This window comes from Oncorhynchus kisutch, linkage group LG1 (assembly GCF_002021735.2).
Source record: "Oncorhynchus kisutch isolate 150728-3 linkage group LG1, Okis_V2, whole genome shotgun sequence".
In the NCBI taxonomy this organism is placed as follows: Eukaryota; Metazoa; Chordata; class Actinopteri; order Salmoniformes; family Salmonidae; genus Oncorhynchus; species Oncorhynchus kisutch.
Genome location: NC_034174.2, coordinates 11871110 through 11892366, shown reverse-complemented (window position 1 = coordinate 11892366; position 21257 = coordinate 11871110). Strand labels below are relative to the sequence as shown.

The window sequence follows — 21257 nt, the reverse complement described above, 5'->3', positions numbered from 1 at the left end:
ACAAAAAACATGTTTCAGTTATACAATAAGACTTTTATTTTGAAATAAAATGTTGCCTGTGTGTGTGTTACATGCCTGTGTGTTCCTGTGAGTGCGTGTGTGTTTGTAATGCAGGTTGAGTCTGCAGGTGTGGGTCCTGGGTATATATACAGTGGGGCAAAAAAGTATTTAGTCAGCCACCAATTGTGCAAGTTCTCCCACTTAAAAAGATGAGAGAGGCCTGTAATTTTCATCATAGGTACACTTCAACTATGACAGACAAAATGAGAATTTAAAAAATCCAGAAAATTACATTGTAGGATTTTTAATGAATTTATTTGCAAATTATGGTGGAAAATAAGTATTTGGTCAATAACAAAAGTTTACCTCAATACTTTGTTATATACCCTTTGTTGGCAATGACAGAGGTTCACAAGGTTTTCACACACTGTTGCTGGTATTTTGGCCCATTCCTCCATGCAGATCTCCTTTGTGGCTGTTGCTGGGCAACACAGACTTTCAACTCCCTCCAAATATTTTCTATGGGGTTGAGATCTGGAGACTGGCTAGGCCACTCCAGGACCTTGAAATGCTTCTTACGAAGCCACTCCTTCGTTGCCCGGGCAGTGTGTTATGGATCATTGTCATGCTGAAAGACCCAGCCACGTTTCATCTTCAATGCCCTTGCTGATGGAAGGAGGTTTTCACTCAAAATCTCACGATACATGGCCCCATTCATTCTTTCCTTTACACGGATCAGTCGTCCTGGTCCCTTTGCAGAAAAACAGCCCCAAAGCATGATGTTTCCACCCCCATGCTTCACACTAGGTATGGTGTTCTTTGGATGCAACTCAGCATTCTTTGTCCTCCAAACACGACGAGTTGAGTTTTTACCAAAAAGTTATATTTTGTTTTCATCTGACCATATGACATTCTCCAAATCTTCTTCTGGATCATCCAAATGCTCTCTAGCAAAGTTCAGACGGGCCTGGACATGTACTGGCTTCAGCAGAGGGACACGTCTGGCACTGCAGGATTTGAGTCCCTGGCGGCGTAGTGTGTTACTGATGGTAGGCTTTGTTACTTTGGTCCCAGCTCTCTGCAGGTCATTCACTAGGTCCCCCCGTGTGGTTCTGGGATCTTTGCTCACCGTTCTTGTGATCATTTTGACCCCACGGGGTGAGATCTTGCGTGGAGCCCGAGATCGAGGGAGATTATCAGTGGTCTTGTATGTCTTCCATTTCCTAATAATTGCTCCCACAGTTGATTTCTTCAAACCAAGCTACTTACCTATTGCAGATTCAGTCTTCCCAGCCTGATGCAGGTCTACAATTTTGTTTCTGGTGTCCTCTGACAGCTCTTTGGTCTTGGCCATAGTGGAGTTTGGAGTGTGACTGTTTGAGGTTGTGGACAGGTGTCTTTTATACTGATAACAAGTTCAAACAGGTGCCATTAATACAGGTAACGAGTGGAGGACAGAGGAGCCTCTTAAAGAAGAAGTTAAAGGTCTGTGAGAGCCAGAAATCTTGCTTGTTTGTAGGTGACCAAATACTTTTTTCCCACCATAATTTGCAAATAAATATATTTAAAATCCTACAATGTGATTTTCTGGAGAGAAAAAAATTCTCATTTTGTCTGTCATAGTTGAAGTGTACCTATGATGAAAATTACAGGCCTCTCATCTTTTTAAGTGGGAGAACTTGCACAATTGGTGGCTGACTAAATACTTTTTTGCCCCACTGTACCAGTATGTGTGGGTCCTGGGTATATATACCAGTATGTGTGGGTCCTGGGTGTATATATACCAGTATGTGTGGGTCCTGGGTATATATACCAGTATGTGTGGGTCCTGGGTATATATACCAGTATGTGTGGGTCCTGGGTATATATACCAGTATGTGTGGGTCCTGGGTATATATACCAGTATGTGTGCTTTTGGCAACACCAAAGGAAGTATACATTTCCATTGATAACACCGTTATGACATCATTCAGAATCCCCTTCATTAATGTTTCAGTATCAGTCATCATAAAATCATACCAGATTAAACATCAATCATATGTAATCTTCAAAAGCAAAACGTTATTATCAATTATTTTATAGTAGAACTATCTGGATGAATTGAGCTTGGGTGGTTGCTGGGTTAGTTCTGCACAGCACAAGACTTTGATAGCCTCTGCCAAGCCGAAGCCAAGGTTCTAGATTGTGGAGCTAATGCCAGTCTTCAGGTTTCAGACAAGTTGACTCAACATGTTAAAAGGACACCCATTGCACGGGTGCCAGCCAGATCTGTCATCCAGATTTGAAATTGTTCAAAGTACTTTGAGCGTTTGCTTGAGCCTTTTTTCTTTCTTCTTTGAACTATTCCATGTCCATCAAAGTAAGAGGAATACCACACAAAGACGTTGATCTTGGATATTACATCATTGGTTGAAAAAGTAATAACCACCAGACAACAACATAATAATAAGCTTGATTAATAGAGTAAAGTGTTACCCAAGTGCATGTGTGTACATTTCAATGAATGCTGTGAGTATTCCGGGATGATGTGCAGGAGTTTCTGTTGTAATTGACAGTGGATGGTGGCATGTGCATCCCAATTGAGGGAAGTAGTACATAAAACTGTGATTTTGGTTTGTTATTATATGATTGGTTGAAATTCATTTTTAAAAAGTGTTTACTCACCAGTTAATGTAATAACATTCCATTTAGCGGGAAAAGTAATTACGTTTTCCTGTCAATATTTGATTAAGTTTACCAGCAAGTTATTACATGACCCTGTATATAGCTTATTTACTTTCTTATGTTTTTATTTCTATTTGTCATGTTTTTGTTCTAATTTACTTTATTTTAAAGTACTACTGATATTGATTACTGCATTTCACTGTACTTGTGCACATTACATAAAAACTTGAAATGTAAGCCTGTCCCTTAGAAGTTTATATCAAATTTTGTTAATGTTGTCATGTTTCATAAAAACAGGTGTCGACTAACAGTGAAATGCTTACTTATGGTCCCGTCCCAAAATTGCAAAGAAAATAAAGAAATAATAGAAAAATAATAACACAAGGAACAAATCCACAATGCCAATAACTTGGCTAAATACACAATATTTGCACATTATTCTTTTTAAAATTCTTCAAGCTCTGTCAAGTTGGTTGTTTTGAAGTCTTGCCATTGATTTTCAAGCAGATTTAAGTCAATTGTAACTAGGCCACTCAGGAAGATTTACGGTCTTCTTAGTAAGCAACTCCAGTGTTGATTTGGCCTTGTGTTTTAAGTTATTGTCCTGCTGAAACGTGAATTTGTCTCCCAGTGCCTGGTGGAAAGCAGACTGAACCAGGTTTTCCTCAAGGATTTTGCCTGTGCTTAGCTTCATTCCATTTATTTTTGTCCTAAACTCCCTACTACTTGCTGAAGACAAGCATACCCATAACATGATGCAGCCACCACCATGCTTACAAATCTGAAGAGTGGTACTCAGCGATGTTGTGTTAGACCTGCCACAAATGTAACGCTTCAGGACATAAAGTGAATTTCTTAGCCACATTCTTTAAAGTTTTACTTTAGTGTCTTATAGAAAACAAGATGCATGTTTTGGAATATTTTTTATTCTGTACAGGCTTCCTTCTTTTCAATCTGTCATTTAGGTTAGTATTGCGGAGTAACTACAATGCTGTTGATCCATGCTCAGTTTTCTCCTATCACAGCCATTAAACTCGGTGACAGTTTTAAAGTCACCACTGGCCTCATGGTGAAATCCCTGAGTGGTTTCCTTCCTCTCCAGCAACTGAGTTCGGAAGGACGCCTGTATCTTTGTAGTGACTGGTATTGATACACCACCAAAGTGTAATTAATACCTTTACCATGCTCAAAGGGACATTCAACATCAGCTTTACCATTTTTTACCCATCTACCAATAGGTGCCGTTCTTTGCAAGGCATTGGAAATTCACTGCTCGACCAAGGGACCTTACAGTGTGTGTGGGGTACAGACATAAGGCAGTCATTAAATAATCATGTTAAACACTATTATTGCACACAGAGTGAATCCATGCAACTTATTATATGACTTGTTAAGCAAATGTTTTCTCCTGAACTCATTTGCCATAACAAAGGGTTTGAATACTTACTGACTCAAGACATTTAAGATTCAAAATACATAATTCCACGTTGACGTTGTTGGGTATTGTGTGTAGGCCAGTGACACAACATCTCAATTGAATCCATTTTAAATTCAGGCTGTAACAACAAAATGAAGAAAAAGTCGAGGGGTGTGAAGACTTTCTGAAGACACTGTCTGCACTGAGTATATCAAACATTAAGAACAACTGCTCTTTCCATGACATAGATGACCAGGTGAAAGCTATGATCCCGTATTGATGTCACTTGTTAAATCCACTTCAATCAGTGTAGATTAATGGGAGGAGACAGGTTAAAGAAGGATTTTTAAACCTTGAGACAACTGAGACATTGATTGTGTATGTGTGCCATTCAGAGGGTGAATGGGCAAGACAGAATATGTAAGTGTCTTGGGGGGGGTATGGTAGTAGGTGCCAGGCGCACCGGTTTGTGTCAAGAACTGCAACGCTGCTGGGTTTTTCACACACAAGTTTCCCATGTGTATCAAAAACGGTACACCACCCAAAGGACATTGAGCCAATTTAACACAACTGTGGAAGCATTAGAGTCAACATGGGCCAACATCCCTGTGGAATGCTTTCAAGACCTTGTAGCCCCCATCACTTAGGCCAAGTGTCTTGGGCAATAGGGGCTTGGGGTTGTCACAAGACAGGGCCTTTATCACCTCTCAGGACTGAGGCTACTACAGTAGGCCGTCTAACTCAATCGACATTCCTCCAGTCTCTTCCCCACAGTCTATTCTGGGACACCACTGCTCCCACACACATTACTGTACAGTGTTGTATCATTGTGTACTAAATGTTATTTTTTAATAAACTAGTAATTGATTACCTTGTCGAAATTGTTTTGTGTTTCCTCCTCCATACACCTAAAAAGCACAGCTCAGCTCTCTAGATTGAATAGTGCTAGTATGCATTATTATCTGACAGCGGTTCAAATTAAAGCCTAGTTTGTTGGAACACAAATGAACTATCCTGAACCTAGAGGTAAGCAGTAGCCACCACAGAGAAGCCACAGTAGCCACCACAGAGAAGCCACAGTAGCCACCACAGAGAAGCCACAGTAACCGCCACAGAGAAGCCACAGTAACCGCCACAGAGAAGCCACAGTAACCACCACAGAGAAGCCACAGTAACCACCACAGAGAAGCCACAGTAACCACCAGAGAAGCCACAGTAACCACCAGAGAAGCCACAGTAACCACCACAGAGAAGCCACAGTAACCACCACAGAGAAGCCACAGTAACCACCACAGAGAAGCCACAGTAACCACCACAGAGAAGCCACAGTAACCACCACAGAGAAGCCACAGTAACCACCACAGAGAAGCCACAGTAACCACCACAGAGAAGCCACAGTAACCGCCACAGAGAAGCCACAGTAACCACCACAGAGAAGCCACAGTAACCACCACAGAGAAGCCACAGTAACCGCCACAGTAGCCACCACAGAGAAGCCACAGTAACCACCACAGAGAAGCCACAGTAACCACCACAGAGAAGCCACAGTAGTCACCACAGAGAAGCTGAATCCCCAATCAAATCAAGATGGAGCTACCTGCACCGTAGCCCATTAATCAACTAAATGAGCCTACATAACGTTACTCCTTATAGTCCAAGGACCTTACATGTTCAGTTTAGAGGCTAATTGGCTCTGGTAAAATACTCCATCTAAACATGAATCAATTCCCAATTGCAGTACGGTTCTAGAAACATTAAGCCCTCTACATTCATATCACATAAAAATTAATTTCACAAATTCAAAATATACACTGTACACTGTTTTAACTGGTTTTAATACAGTTGCAGCCTACTTTTTTCAGTGACAACATGTTTGTCGTCCGTCTTCCGTTTCCACACAGGTGTTCTGAGACGTAAATAGCTAATTAGCACAGGTAGGCCTACGCCTCGGCCTTCTGTCTATAAACAAGCACTGTAACATGGACATATGACAGTGTGCGAACCCTATAAAGGTGTGTAGTAATTTAACCTTCAGATATTTGGAAAATGTCTTGCTGATATGAAAGATACGTTCTTTATGTTTCCACAACCAAGCCATGTGTTTTAACATTCAGAGCACGTTCTTGCAGCTCTTAACGAAACTTCCCCGGCCAGAAGAACATAGTACCTTCAATAGTCGCTAAAGTTAGTTATTATCTATGAATGGGTTACCCTCACATATCCAATCCCCTCCGATCTACATCTAGTGCCAGGGGTTTATTTGGGATTCAGAGTTTGAGTAGGCCTTCCGCACATCTCTATGGTATGACTAACACAGATCTCTGTGGTAGGCCTTCCACACATCTCTATAGTTTGATTACCACACATCTCTATGGTAGGTCTACCACACATCTCTACGGTATGACTTCCACACATCTCAATGGTAGGCCTACCACACATCTCTACGGTATGACTTTCACACATCTCTATGGTATGACTTCCACACATCTCTATGGTAGGCCTACCACACATCTCTATGGTATGAATTCCACACATTTCTATGGTAGGCCTACCACACATCTCTACGGTATGACTTCCACACATCTCTATGGTAGGCCTACCACACATCTCTATGGTAGGCCTACCACACATCTCTATGGTATGAATTCCACACATTTCTATGGTAGGCCTACCACACATCTCTACGGTATGACTTCCACACATCTCTATGGTAGGCCCTACCACACATCTCTATGGTAGGCCTACCACACATCACTACGGTATGACTTCCACACATCTCTATGGTATGACTACCACACATCAATATGGTAGGCCTGACTTCCACACTCTATGGTAGGCCTACCACACATCACTACGGTAGGCCTGACTTCCACACTCTATGGTAGGCCTACCACACATCACTACGATATGACTTCCACACATCTCTATGGTATGACTACCACACATCACTATGGTAGGCCTGACTTCCACACTCTATGGTAGGCCTACCACACATCACTACGATATGACTTCCACACATCTCTATGGTATGACTACCACACATCACTACGGTAGGCCTGACTTCCACACTCTATGGTAGGCCTACCACACATCACTACGGTAGGCCTGACTTCCACACTCTATGGTATGACTACCACACATCACTACGGTAGGCCTACCACACATCACTACGGTAGGCCTGACTTCCACACTCTATGGTATGACTACCACACATCACTACGGTAGGCCTGACTTCCACACTCTATGGTATGACTACCACACATCACTACGGTAGGCCTGACTTCCACACTCTATGGTATGACTAAAATATAAATACAACCTGTAAAGTGTTGGTCACATGTTTTTTTTATTTCTGTCTGTAATAAAACTCTTTTGTGGGAAAAACTAATTCTGACTGGCTGGGCCTGGAACCCCAGTGAGTGGGCCTATGCCCTTCCAGGCATACCCATGGCTGCGCACCTGCCAATTCTTGTGAAATCCATAGATTTTGGCTTAATGAATTTATTTAAATTGACTGATTTACTTATATGAACTGTAACTCAGTAAAAAAATGTATATTTTTATTCAGTGTACATGCTGGAACAGATGTGTCAATTAATCAACTATTTTAATCCATATGTTGATTGATTTGTCTCAGATGATACAATTATTTGATTTTAGCTGCCCTAGTTTCTCTAGTTATGGTGCTTTTGTAACAGTATTTCTTCCATCCCTCTCAGGGCTCAAACCAGGGACCCTCTGCACACATCAAAAAATACCTCCCACGAAGCATCGTTACCCATCGTTCCACAAAAGCCACGGCCCTTGCAGAGCAAGGGGACAACTACTTAAAGGGCTCAGAGCGAGTGACGTCACCAATTGAAAATCTATTAGCGCGCACCCGCTAACTAGCTAGCCATTTCACACCGGTTACACTTTCAAGACAACTGGGAACTCAGGAGAAAGAGAAAAAAACTGTTCAAATTATGACGTCGTTGATTTTCAAGTCGGGGAGGCGGAGCTCTAGAAAGATACCCGAGTTTCTGACTTGGATTCCCGAGTTGTTTGACAATTCACAACGATTTCCCTTCCCCAGATTTTCGAGTTCCCAGGTGTTGTTGAACGCGTCAGATGTACATATTGTAACCGCGAGTCATTTTCTGATTGCGTCACCAGAAAGCGTCACATTCTCAAAAACCGTTTGGTTTATTGTGTTTATTTAGGGTGGATGTGCCCCGGCTGCCATCGACCCTCAAAATGACCAAATTACAGTTTTTAAATGTATTTTTGACCGAACGTTTGATGTTAGCCGCCCAAGAGATATATAAGCAAGTGGAAGAGACAATATTAGAATACCAAGAAGAAATCATCCAGGGAAAGAGAGAGAATGATCAATTGAGACGCAAGTTTGGGATTCCATGGCCAGGTTGGTAATGTAGCTAGCTAACTACGTTATTTGAATAGCAAACTGTGCTAATGAGGATAATGAGCACACATTATGTAGCTAGTTATGTATTTGTTCTGAAATATGCCGTGATGAATGTGCTTTGTTTTAGCTAACCAACTATGACTGTGTCATATGCCAGTGGCTAGCTTGGCGTGTTAGCTAATGTAGCTGCTGTATCTTTGTTTTCTGCAGTGCAGTCAGAGAGACGGCTAGCTAACGTTAGCATTCATGGCTAGAAAATCGAGAAACACTCTTTTCACGCCACGTCGATAAGGAAGTGACTTTTTCGTAGCAGGTTAGGAGACTGCGGTTAAGGTTAGGAAAAGGTTTAGGGAAAATGCTCTCCTAACCAGTTACGAAAAATGTTCCTTGAAAAGAACATAGTTGTCAGTACATTCTGTGTATTCTGTTCCTCAATAGCTAGCTACTACAACTCAGAACTGTGTGGTAGCAGGTCGTGATAGCTCAAGTAAAGGTGCTTTGCTAACGACACTACATTTTCCCTCCTTGACTTTCAGACCGAGAGCCCTTTGCTCCTGTAGAATCTGAGGAGGAGGGAGGCATTGGGCAAAAGCAGGAACCAGAGCCAAGGCAGACTATGGAGAAACAGGAGGGAAGGACCAGGAAGGAGGAAAATCAGTTTAGAGGACCGGACTCTCAGTCTATATTCACTCCTTCCAATGGAAATGATGACTATGATCAGAACCCACCTCAACACACCTCACTCAGTCAGTTCCAAACTCTCACCGGGGAGAGTAGAGAGGGAGGCTCTCTGTCCAGCTCATCAACATCCAAACCAATCAAAACAGAGACTGAAGGACTGGGTGTTTGTCCATTTGATCCGTCAAGTGACCCCAATACATTCTCTTCGTCAGTGAACCTTGACCTTTCGGCAGCACATAGTGAGAACAGTGTAAGTATGATGGGGGTGGAAGGTGGTGAAGGACTACTATCAGGGTTTGAGGCGCTACAGATACCACTACACATGGAACAGTCCCTTCAAAATCACCACAACACAGCATTGTGTTGCAAGGTGTGTGGGAAACCCTGTAGACATATGGGCCATTTAAACGCACACATGCAAATGCACATGAAAGAGAAGCAATTTCTTTGTGGCTTGTGTGGTAAGTCCTTTAGCTCGTCGGGAAGGTTGAAAGGTCACCAGAGGATTCACACAGGGGAGAAGCCCTATCAGTGCCATATCTGTAGAAAACGGTTCAATCAGACCGCACACCTGACGGTACACCTGAGAGTCCACACAGGTGAGAAACCGTTCAGTTGTCCCGTCTGTGGGAAGAGCTTCAGTCAGTCCAACAAGGTGAAAAGACACCTTGTAACACATTCTAGGGACAGGATGTTCCTACCAGGCCTATGAGGGAGATGCGGTAGATGTTTAAGTGGAAATGTACAGGATAGGGGTTATAACTCCATTTCAAATCCATTTCAGTGTCAGAAATGATTTGAAAATGTTTAGGCTAGCTATTTATAATAATGTGTCTAATCAAGCATTTTACCTAAATGGCATTGTCTATGTAAAGCAATTGTCAAAAGGTATTTTTACATTGTTACGTCTACAAGTACTGAAACAGAATTTTCTGTAATACATTTTGGAAGTCAATGGACATAAACATCCAAACTACTTATTGTATTTTTAAAGCATGAAACCAACGTGTGATTTTGGTGGAAATAGTTATTGGGCAGTTGGATGTAAATGGGATGTTTTGGACATTGTTGTGTTGTGTATTTTGGTAAATAAATGTCAGAATTCTTGAAACAAACCATCAGATTTTTCGTTTTTATTTAGTGGTGTAGGGTTGGATGATTGTCGTCCCTCAACATTCGATGTCAAGAAGATGTTAGAAGGTGAAAAGTTGGGTGAATGAGCGAAGCTGGTGATTCAACGGAAAGAAGCAACCCTCCAAAGTGGGAGAGCTTCATAACGGCTGAAAATCAGCTAAGTCGGATGACTTAAAATATTAATTTAGTCGAGCTCAGTATGTAGAACTCTAGAACTTTGTAGAACAATAGAACATAGAATCTATCCTGGGGACAGGATGTTGTCAACAAACAACTACTCTGGTCTCGTACCCCCTCAACTGCCTGAATTATGTGATGTTCTAGAATGAAAAACCATTGGTAACAACTATAATAAACATGAAAGAGTGCATGTTTATCCTTTCTTCCTATGTGGGTTCCAGGACTATGAAAACACGGATGACTTCTGGTGCTGTGCGGTGTGGAGGGAAGGCCAGGAGGAGGTGGAGGGTGTGGTTCCCAGTACCTGGGTGGTGGGAAGGAAGGTTCTGTGGCCTCCAGCCAATGGGAGGAAGGCTATGAAAGAGAGACACAAGCCAGGAGCCAATTGGACGACATATGACCTTGTTAAGGTCAAACTATTCTCAGGTACTGAAGCGTCTTACCTACCACTTACACAATGTTGAGTTTTTAGTGGTTATGTTTGATGTTTAAATACCTTATTAAAGAACTTCCCCTAAAGTTCTCAGAAAATCAAGTGCAGTAATACATGTGAAATGTAAATAAGCTCCTTGTAGAGGGTCACCCCAGTGACTGAAAGAATAACTGTTTCATGATCCCATATCCCTCTTTAACTCTATTTGTGCCAAACTACCAATTCTCAGAATGCTCTCAGGGAAGGTACAGCTACACTCTTAATGTGTTGAGAAATCTGTTGTGTAATGTTTTTAATTGTATAGAACTGCCTTAATTTTGCTGTAGCCTGAATCTGAGATCGAGCTACCCTGTATGGTTTCAGAATCTCTGGAAGAGTGTGAAGGCTACAGTAGGTCCAGTGATGAGCTCACTGACAACGGAGACAGTGAGCCCAACACACAAAAGAAGAAGAGGAGGAGGAGGAAGAGGAGGACGGGTGAGGGGCACGTTACCGGTCAGTGTGAGATAGCCTTAACATAGACATTGATAAATTAGGATTGCTTCTGTAGGACAGTGTGTTTGACGAACATTTGATTTCCATCATCTTTTACAAAAGGCACTGATCAGATACCTCAAGGAGGACCCAGTGGAGATGGAAGGATACACACAGGTGACAGAATCCTTAGAGAATGTATTGGGCCACCGTGTTGTACTTTCACTAAACTAGCCATATGTATGGAACACAATTCTGTAGCTGTACTCATTGCCTGTTTATCCAAAGGTGTGTCAGGATCCTCAAACTCTCCTCCTCTGAAGAGGAGAGTGATGACGAAATCTGGAACCCTGGAGGAGAGTTCTGGAGCTCTAGAAGCAGAACCTCAGCTGGATCCGTCTGAGCTCAGAGGGCAAGTTTCACTGCATCTACCGGTGTTCCCATTGGTTTGTCACACAAGTGTTCTATGTCAGTTTGAGGCATTGAATGTGTTCTGATCAATCTCTTTTGTTGTTATTACAGCCTTGATGACGCACTCAACAAGGAGAGCTACCTCATAGAGGGACCACACTCTTCTGACGCATGTGAGAGAAACAAAGGCTGTCTAATGGTCCTGTGTGAATGTTGCCCAAAGGAGGGTTATTTTATTATATGTTTTTCAGGGGGTAGATCAGCTTTAAAATTGCAAATAGATTGCAGACAATTACATTGATGGAAGCTACATCGCTTCCATGTCCCAATATATTTATTTGCACATAAATACATATGCGTACAGTACCAGTCAAAAGTTTGGACACCTACTCATTCAAGGGTTTTTCTTTATTTTGACTATTTCCTACATTGTAGAATTATTGTGAAGGCATCAAAACTATGAAATAACACATCATGTAGTAACCAAAAAAGTGTTAAACAAATCAAAATATATTTTATATTCATCAAAGTAGCCACCCGTGGTGTTGATGAGAGCTTTGCACCCTCTTGGCATTCGCTCAACCAGCTTCATGAGGTCGTTACCTGGAATGCATTTCAATGAACAGGTGTGCCTTGTTAAATGTACATTTGTGGAATTTCTTTCCATTCTAATGCGTTTGAGACAATTGTGTTGTGACAAGGTAGGGGTGGTATACAGAAGATAGCCCTATTTGGTAAAATACCAAGTCCATATTATGATAAGAACAGCTCAAATAAGCAAAGAGGAACAACAGCCCATCATTACTTGAAGACATGAACATTTTAAGAGCTTTGAAAATGTCTTTAAGTGAAGTCGCAAAATCCATCAAGCGCTATGATGAAACTGGGTCTCATGAGGACCGCCACAGGAAAGGATGACCCAGAGTTACCTCTGCTGCAGAGGATAAGTTCATTAGAGTTAACTGCACCTCAGATTGCAGCCCAAATAAATGCTTTGCAGAGTTCAAGTAACAGACACATCTCAACATCAACTGTTCAGAGGAGAATCAGGCCTTCGTGGTTGAAGTACTGCAAAGAAACCACGACTAAAGGACACCAATAAGAAGAGACTCTCGTGGGCAAAGAAACACGAGCAATGGACATTAGACCTTTGGAAATTTGTCCTTTGGTCTGAAGAGTCCAAATTTGAGTTTTTTTGGTTCCAACCACCGTGTCTTTGTAAGACGCAGAGTAGGTGAACAGATGATCTCCGCATGTGTGGTTCCCACCGTGAAGCATGGAGGAGGAGGTATGATGGCGAGGGGCTGCTTTTCTGGTGACACTGTCTGTGATTTATTTAGAATTCAAGGCATACTTAATTAGCATGTCTACCACAGCATTCTGCAGCGATACGTGATCCCATCTGGTTTGCACTTAGTGGGACTGTCATTTGTTTTACAATGACCCAAAATACACTTCCAGGCTGTGTAAGGGCTATTTGACCAAGAAGGAGAGTGATGGAAGTGCTGCATCAGATGACCTGGCCTCCACAATCACCCGACCTGAACCCAATTGACATGGTGTGGGATGAGTTGGACCGCAGGGTGAAGGAAAAGCAGCCAACAAGTGCTCCGTATATGTGGGAACTTGGAAAAGCGTTCCTCATTAAGCTGATGGAGAGAATGCCAAGAGTGTGCAAAGCTGTCATCAAGGCAAAGGGTGGCTACTTTGAAGAATCTAAAATATAGTATATATTTTGATTGGGGCGGCAGGGTAGCCTAGTGGTTAGAGCGTTGGACTAGTAACCGAAAGGTTGCAAGTTCAAAACCCCGAGCTGACAAAGTTACAAATCTGTCGTTCTGCCCCTGAACAGGCAGTTAACCCACTGTTCCTAGGCCGTCATTGAAAATAAGAATTTGTTCTTAATTAACTGACTTGCCTAGTAAAATAAAAAAGTTCACTTTTTTTTGGTTACTACATGATACCATATGTGTGATGTCATAGCTTTGATGTCTTCACTATTATTTTACAATGTAGAAAAGAGTAAAAATAAAGAAAAAGCCTTGAGTGGGTGTGTCCAAACTTTTGACTGGTACCTTTTAAAAAGATATATTTTCCTTTATTACTTTCTAACTCTACCACCCCTCCCCTAACGCTTAGTCTTCTACTACCAGCTTATACACACTATATACATTTTATGGGCACAGGTTTATTTTACAATAGTTCTATGTTTTTTTTTTTTTCTCCTGTCCTTCCTCTTAACCTCAATCTCTCATCTATTTCTTTCACTAAAGTTCAGAATCTATATGCGTTTTACAGACACAGTATGTTTGACATGACCTTTATTTAACCAGGTAGGCTAGTTGAGAACAAGTTCTCATTTGCAACTGCGACCTGGCCAAGATAAAGCATAGCAGTGTGAACAGACAACACAGAGTTACACATAGTACCAAAACAAATTATCTAATGATTCTGTCTCTTCGCAGCTAAATCTGCAGAGCTGGGAAGGTTGTATCCCCAATATATATAACATTCTATTGGTTGCAAGAATTTTGCATAATTTAAATATAAACATTCAAAGTTTTGAATCTGGTGTCATTTTCTGTATCAGTTCATAAATTGATTTCGTCAAATCTCTTCCCAACTCTTTTGCAATCTATATGGCACAGCTGTAAAATTGTTGGTCCTTAAATGAAACTGGTATACCAGTTTTTAATTTATCTCGATTTTCTTTAACCAAATCGAGATAAATGCAGTACCGGCAGACAAGTTCCCTACTTTTTTCCACTTTCCTCTTATTTTTGCGGTAATTCTGCAATTAGTTGGTTGTAATTTTGGGTAGAGCAGACATTTCCACATATTTTTGTTAGCTGTGTGACATAACGCCACCAGTCCTATTTACAAAATGGGAGTCACACAAGACTTATTAAAACAACAATTCTAATGATAAGCAAAACACTTAGGAGAATTAAAAGTATACATTAAATCCTTTTTTAATGAGAACATTCATCTTGCAAGAATCTATATAATACATTTCACAGTAACCCTTTCTTATAAGCAGGATATTTTTCAATTTACATTTTCTAGAAGATTTTACAAAAACACGAGGCAGGTTAAAACTGCACATTTAAAAATCTGAATATTCCAAAAGAAACGCTAGACATCTCAACATTGGCTTGAAAGGGCAAATGGAGGTTCATCAGCGTACAATGACACCTTTTGTTGTTTTCTAACCCCTTTGATATTATTGTTAATAGCTGAGATTTCAATGGCCGTAATACGCTTAACAATATATATTAATACGTTACAAGTTTTACTCAATTTTATATAGTTGTAAGAGACTACATAATCCTACTATATGTGAATTACTTCATTGGTATTTCCACTTTCTTTTTTTAGGGGATTCTGTTTTTCCAACCTCTCAGTCCAGAGAGGGAACATTCCTAAGGTATGTGCTGCAGCTGAACAATGTAACCTTTGCATTACTAATGCCAAGGCAGATGGATAGGAAGTAAGAACACACTCTGATGTAAGTGCTGTGGAATTAAGTATCCTCCCTTTTGAAAAATGTTTTGTGTGTTTATAGTGGACAGGATATGATGGGAAACCTGCTGAATTCAACCCAAAGTTTTCCTCTTCCAAATGACCGTGAGTATTCTCTTTATTTAATCAATCTGGTCAGTCACACAGAAATGCATAATGGCCTGGTTCACGGACCCAGATTACACATATTTCAGGATTTAAAATCCATCTCCATTAGCATGCATTTCAATCCAGGTGTAGGTTTAATTTGAATCTGGGTACCAATAAAGATTACATTGTACCACATTGTGACTCTTCCATCTCCAGAGTTCCAGGAGCAGGTCCTGGGTCTGCTGGTGGACATCAGACAGTCAGTGTGGGATCTAGGAGGAAGGGTGGGAGTTCTAGAACACTGGGGTGGTTCTAGGGGTTCTGGAACAGATTTCCATTTTGACGTGTGCAGAACCTACGAGGACATGGCCAACCTGGAGAAAGTTCTAGAGCCTCCTGAGGTAGCTGCCCAGATGGTACGTGGATCTGCAGAGCATTGAGTGATAAGCTAGCATTACAATGACAGTGTTGTTGAAACCCCAACGTACACAAAATAAGTAGTTGTCTTTGTTTGTATGTTTCTCAGAAACAGTTCCTGAGCAGGATCGGTGGGAACACCTTGAGGGAAAATGTCACCAGGGTGATGGAGAGGTGGGTACTGGACACACACACAGACACACACACACACACACTTTTGGAATGCTGAAATACAGACTCTGTTCTCTTCTTAGGCTGATGACCAATGAACTGATGAGTACCTTCAACATGAAAGGAAGGAAAGGAACCAAGAAGAGTTTTCTCACACACTCCCTCAGTAAAATCATTATTGGTAAGAGTTACCCGACTCAATAGTTCATTTCAATGTTTCGATCTGAAAGTCTGTCAGACCACGATGATGACGATCATTTTACTGCAGAAGTATTACATGTATTCCTTGTTGATGCCTCGTTTTAATGTGATTGAATGTCCACTGATCTTGTGTTCTCTCCTCTCTGAATCTTTCAGACAGCATCATGATCACCCACCCGTACGCCACAGAGTCTGCTGTGATGCACCTGATGGCCAACGTACTGAAGTACGCCCCAGACCGACGCGGAGGAGGAGGCAGACCCCCCAGACAGTCACCCCAGGTCCCCCATACCCAGAGACAGCAACACATCCAACAACACATCAACATCAAACAGGAGCAAGACTATTAATGCCTGGACACCTTCCTTCTAGCCTGCGTACCAGTCTGTTTGTGCTATTATTGTCATGCCAAGGAGTGGGATGATAGCACAGACTGGTACCCAGGCTACCTTCCTACTCTACCTGGGTCATATTCACTAGTAGTCACCAAACCATTGTTAATTTCGTCAACAAAAATAGTGACTAAAATATTCAGCAAGCACCTATTTTTCAGTGGCAATTGACAAGACTATAACTGAATAAATAGACCCAGAAAAAGAACTAGAAATAAACTAAAATTATATTTCATTCCAGTTGACTAAAACTGGACGAGAATAAATGATCTGACTAAAATCAGATAAGTGGACTGGACAATAGTTTTTGGAGAGATTGAGAGCTTTTCTGTGATAAGCACAATTAATATTAGCAGTGGGAAGGACTTGCCACATCACCTGGTGAGCTGGGGGGGGAGCAAGCAATGAGTGTGGACAGACCAGCTCCACTCTGCCTTCGATTATACACATCGCTCAGGCGACTCTCTTGCTTCCTCGTAGCTAACCAGTCACCACCAGCCTTCTGGTTAGCTACGCTTTGTCTGGTTAAGAATCACAAGCTGCTTTATGAAATGAAAAACAATAGCAGCGTTGAGTTTAATAGTAAAACAACAGTCTAGCTCCCTTGAGTTTAGAAAAGTAGGCTGTCTTTGGTATTTGTAGTCTCGCTCAACCCTCCCACTTTCCCCACTGCATTTCATAGCCAGGTTCTGTAGCCAAGACTCCCTCTTTTCCTCAGAGAAAATGGCTTGAGAGATTACCTTTCAAAATATATGACTCATAATACTTGGACCAGGACTCGAGCACTGGGTCTCGGGTGTTCAGCCATAGGGACTCGAACTTGAGCACAGAGGACTTGGGACTCGATTGGGATTTGAGGTTTAATGACTTGACTACATCACTGGGTGAAATGGTCATTAAAGCGGAACTACTTCCTGACATCAGTGTGGCATCTGGGAAATGGTGAGAACAATGATGTGACGGAGATGCAACCCACACTACTGTGTCAATACGTGATAGTACCTCGCCTCCTCCCACCATCCCTCCCTGCGCTTGTGTCTGTTTGTTTTTTATGTAATGTGTAATATCTATGTAGGCTGAATTAGGAATTTATATGGCCCGTTAATACTTAAATATGTTTATCATATTTCTGCTGCTGGGAAGACAATAGGATGTTATGCAGAAAAATGTTTGTAGGACAAGGCTATGTATGTTTATGCACATGGGAGTCTGATTTATGTTTACTATGTGTTAATGAGGCAATACAAATGTGATGTGACTAAAGGGCATTTAGTTGACGAGAAAAACTATACTAAATCATTATTCAAATAACAAAAATGTGAGGGAGACTTAATTATAATTTAGTCAAACTGACTAAGATTAGTCTAAATCTAAAAAATAGTGCCAAAATTAATACTGTACCAAACGGACTGAAACAGGTACTGCCTGGTCCCAGATCAGTTTGTGTTCTTGACAAGCCCATTGCTATCATTGTCAAGCCAAACATGATAATTGCATAAGAAGATTGCAAGAGAGCAGACACAGACTGGCATTGCATCCAGGCTAACGCCTACTGTACTGTAGGCCTACCTGATGTACCCTCAGCCACCTTCTGCTTTAATGTTTCACATATATTATACATGCACTGTATCATCCTTATTTGCCTTTTTGAATTTAATATTGAATTTAGGATTAATTTAATCGGTTTTTAAGTTATGAAAATTAATTTTTGGAATGAATGATTGGAAGTAGTATTTTATAATGTACAAAGCCTTGACTTCTGGTTCTAAATAAAATGCATGCCTTGAGTTAGCCACCGTGTGGTATGTGGTTTAAGTATATTTGGTGAAAGGGAAAAATGTGTGCAGGTAGTATAATGGATAATAAAGTAGGCGATAACATGATTGTATATCAAAGAGATTACAACTGAAAGTTATGTAGTTTGCTGCATATTTATTCATGTTTACTGAGATAAGATATACTCGCATAGTCTGAAGATATGATACATATTCTGCTCATAGAAATCGATAAAGATAAAAGATCAAGTATACGTTCTTCCATTTCTATGGTAGACGCGCCGATAAGTGTCTGGCGCGCTGACGTCATTTCCGTAGAGTGCAACGTGCATGTTTGACAACAAGCTCTACGTGGATTTCGGGAAGATCTTTTGCCCCTAAAATCGTCCAACGATGACTAAATTACAATATCTGAATGTGTATCTGACTGAGCGTCTCATGCAAGCTGCTGGGGAAATACTAAGAGTTGTCGCAGACACAATCTCCGAGTACCAGGAAGAAATATCCCGGACAAAGAGAGAGAACAAATACCTGAAACGACAACTGAACACACCGGTTCTATCGCTGGGTATGTATCAAGCTAGGAAGTAGCTAGTGTAGTTCCCATTTTATTTAGGCCTTATCTTGCTTAGCTAGCTAACTAGTGTGTTAAAGAACCTACCCGAATTGTATTTGACAATGTACTCTATAGGGAAGACAGCATCCCGTTTCACGAGCCAAAGTGTAGGCTTGGTCTCTTGTCATTTACTTGATGAAAGTCTGTCTCATGATTCCTTGGAGGCTGTTATTACTGTTATTATGTCTGTTGTCGTCTTTTCCACCCAGCCCCTCAGCCCATACTGTCTTGTGACTCGGAGCAGCAAAGTCCACCTGAGCAGCAGTACTGTGAGGAGTCGAGCCCCAGTCTGGGCCAGGAGGACCTTGAGACCACACAGATTAAAGAGGAACAGGGTGAACTCGGGACCAGTCAGGAGGAAGAGCAGCTTCAAGTACCGAAGTCTGATACCAAAGAAGACTCCATATCTACTCTTCCCTGTGTGAAAAATGATGAGGACCGACCTCAGCCTTCACATCTTTCCAGAACCAAAACTGTGGAGAACAGAGTGAGGGAGTCTCTACTGACCAACACAACTGGACAGATCAAAACAGAACCTGATGGCTATGGAGTATCAGAACCAACCAGTGACTCCCCTCAGTCTCAGCCCGTCTCTGAAGTAAGTCCAGACTCTTCTAGAACACAAAGTCAGAACACTGAGAACACAGAAAGTGTTCCTATTGTTCTGAGAGATCTAGAAAGGAGACCAGAGGAGGATACAGACACACACTCATGTACTCAGTGTGGAGCCGTGTTCTGTGAGCTATCCCAACTGGAGGCACACATGCCATCCCACACAGCACCACACAGTGGTGACACTAGTCACAGGCAAATCATGTGCACAGTCTGTTGGAAGTCATTCACCTCTACCAGTTACCTCAAGGTCCACCAGCGTTCTCACACTAAGGAAAAGCCCTTTCACTGTGGTGTGTGTGGCAAGAGCTTCAGCTACTCAGGGAAGTTTAGGGAACACCAACGGATTCACACAGGAGAGAGACCTTACCGCTGCCATGTGTGTGGTAAACGCTTCAACCAGTCAGCCCACCTGAAGGCCCACCTGAGGGTACACACAGGGGAGAAACCCTACTCCTGTCCTGTCTGTGGGAAAGGATTCAGTCAGTCTGGACAGATCAAGGGACACCTCAGAACTCACATCCAAGGGAGGTAGAATAATGATAACTTATAGTGGAAAGAGCCCATGAGTGGATAAACAGTAACCTCAGAAGCCGCCTGATCTCACAAGCTTACATGAATGGTTCGCTACCACAGAATCCGTCTGGTAATTACGAGGCTAGATAGACAGAGCCTTCTGTTCTCAAAGTGCCCAGCATTTGGGAAGAGAAATACATTTCTTATTTTCAGTGCTACTAATTCTACAGTAACAGTACCTCAAAGTATTCACACCCCATAACTAATTCCACATTTTGTTGTTACAGCCTGAATTCAAAATGGTAATTACGAGGTTAGATAGAGCCTTCTGTTCTCAAAATGCCCAGCGATTGGGAAGAGAAAGAGAGAAAGACATTTATTTTCAGTGCTACAAATTTCACATTTAATTGTAAGACTAGAGGATTATAGAATGTGTGATTTTTTTTATTTAACCAGGTGGGCTAGTTGAGAACAAGTTCTCATTTACAACTGCGACCTAGCCAAGATAAAGCATAGCAGTGTGAACAGACAACACAGAGTTACACATGGAGTAAACAACAACACAGAGTTACACATGGAGTAAACAATGATGTGTTTTGGACCCATAACTGAGGCACCGTATATCTGAATTTATTTAAGAGAGCTTCTTAATAACATGCTATGAAAAGACTGGGCTCATCCCCTGTATTGCTAGGGGACACTAACTATGTTAGAGAGTATTATAATGTTAATTTTGGTGTTATCTCCCTTGATTTCCTCTTGATGATTCCAGTTGGAGCTGATTGGTCTTCTTGCAAATAAACTAACTCCGTCATATTGATTAAGTATGTGTGGGAACATTTATTTCTGAATGTCTGTTACTGAATAAAACAAGTGGTCATATCAGGTCAACAAGCTAGAGTGATCAGTAAGTCTGTTAGACAACCTGTCCTCACCAATGTTGTTGTAATACTATGTTTGAACACTAGATGGTACACTTTAATTATTTCTCCACAAAAGTGTTAGAATTTTAAATATTATTTTCCTTATAGGTCCTGCCTAGCAGCATAGTGTAAAATCTAGAAACCACCTTATTGTGAAGTTTATACATAAACATTCCAGGGTTTTAGTAGGGTCCCTCCTATATTAGACATATATGATAGA

General features: G+C 41.4%; 2 protein-coding genes across 4 annotated transcripts; both read left to right on the top strand.

The window, feature by feature from the left end:
• The first annotated feature begins 8109 nt into the window (after positions 1–8109).
• Positions 8110–18386, top strand: LOC109899603 (uncharacterized). 3 transcript variants are annotated; one of them, XM_020494983.2, is made up of 13 exons: positions 8110–8486; positions 9026–9420; positions 10706–10910; positions 11281–11412; positions 11515–11568; positions 11680–11803; positions 11914–11975; positions 15181–15229; positions 15368–15429; positions 15631–15830; positions 15941–16005; positions 16086–16183; positions 16360–18386. In XM_020494983.2, the coding sequence occupies exons 1-13, from the start codon at positions 8318–8320 to the stop codon at positions 16551–16553; spliced, it is 1809 nt and encodes a 602-aa protein (XP_020350572.1). In that variant the 5' UTR covers positions 8110–8317; the 3' UTR covers positions 16554–18386. The 3 variants fall into 3 exon arrangements, with proteins under 3 accessions (XP_020350572.1, XP_031683250.1, XP_031683299.1); XM_031827390.1 differs by having other exon boundaries at positions 8233–8486; positions 11281–11394; positions 16360–17867; XM_031827439.1 differs by having other exon boundaries at positions 8242–8486; positions 10312–10910.
• Positions 18387–18667: 281 nt separating this feature from the next.
• Positions 18668–20938, top strand: LOC109899609 (zinc finger and SCAN domain-containing protein 2-like). Its single transcript, XM_020494996.2, has 2 exons — positions 18668–18938; positions 19196–20938. The coding sequence occupies exons 1-2, from the start codon at positions 18764–18766 to the stop codon at positions 20131–20133; spliced, it is 1113 nt and encodes a 370-aa protein (XP_020350585.2). The 5' UTR covers positions 18668–18763; the 3' UTR covers positions 20134–20938.
• Positions 20939–21257: the final 319 nt, after the last annotated feature.

Coding starts and splice junctions, on each gene's coding strand:
- LOC109899603 (XM_020494983.2), top strand. CDS start 8,318: ATGACCAAATTACAGTTTTTAAATGTATTTTTGACCGAACGTTTGATG. Junction 8,487..9,025: donor GTTTGGGATTCCATGGCCAG/GTTGGTAATGTA, acceptor CTTGACTTTCAG/ACCGAGAGCCCTTTGCTCCT. Junction 16,184..16,359: donor CCTCAGTAAAATCATTATTG/GTAAGAGTTACC, acceptor TGAATCTTTCAG/ACAGCATCATGATCACCCAC.
- LOC109899609 (XM_020494996.2), top strand. CDS start 18,764: ATGACTAAATTACAATATCTGAATGTGTATCTGACTGAGCGTCTCATG. Junction 18,939..19,195: donor CACACCGGTTCTATCGCTGG/GTATGTATCAAG, acceptor TTTTCCACCCAG/CCCCTCAGCCCATACTGTCT.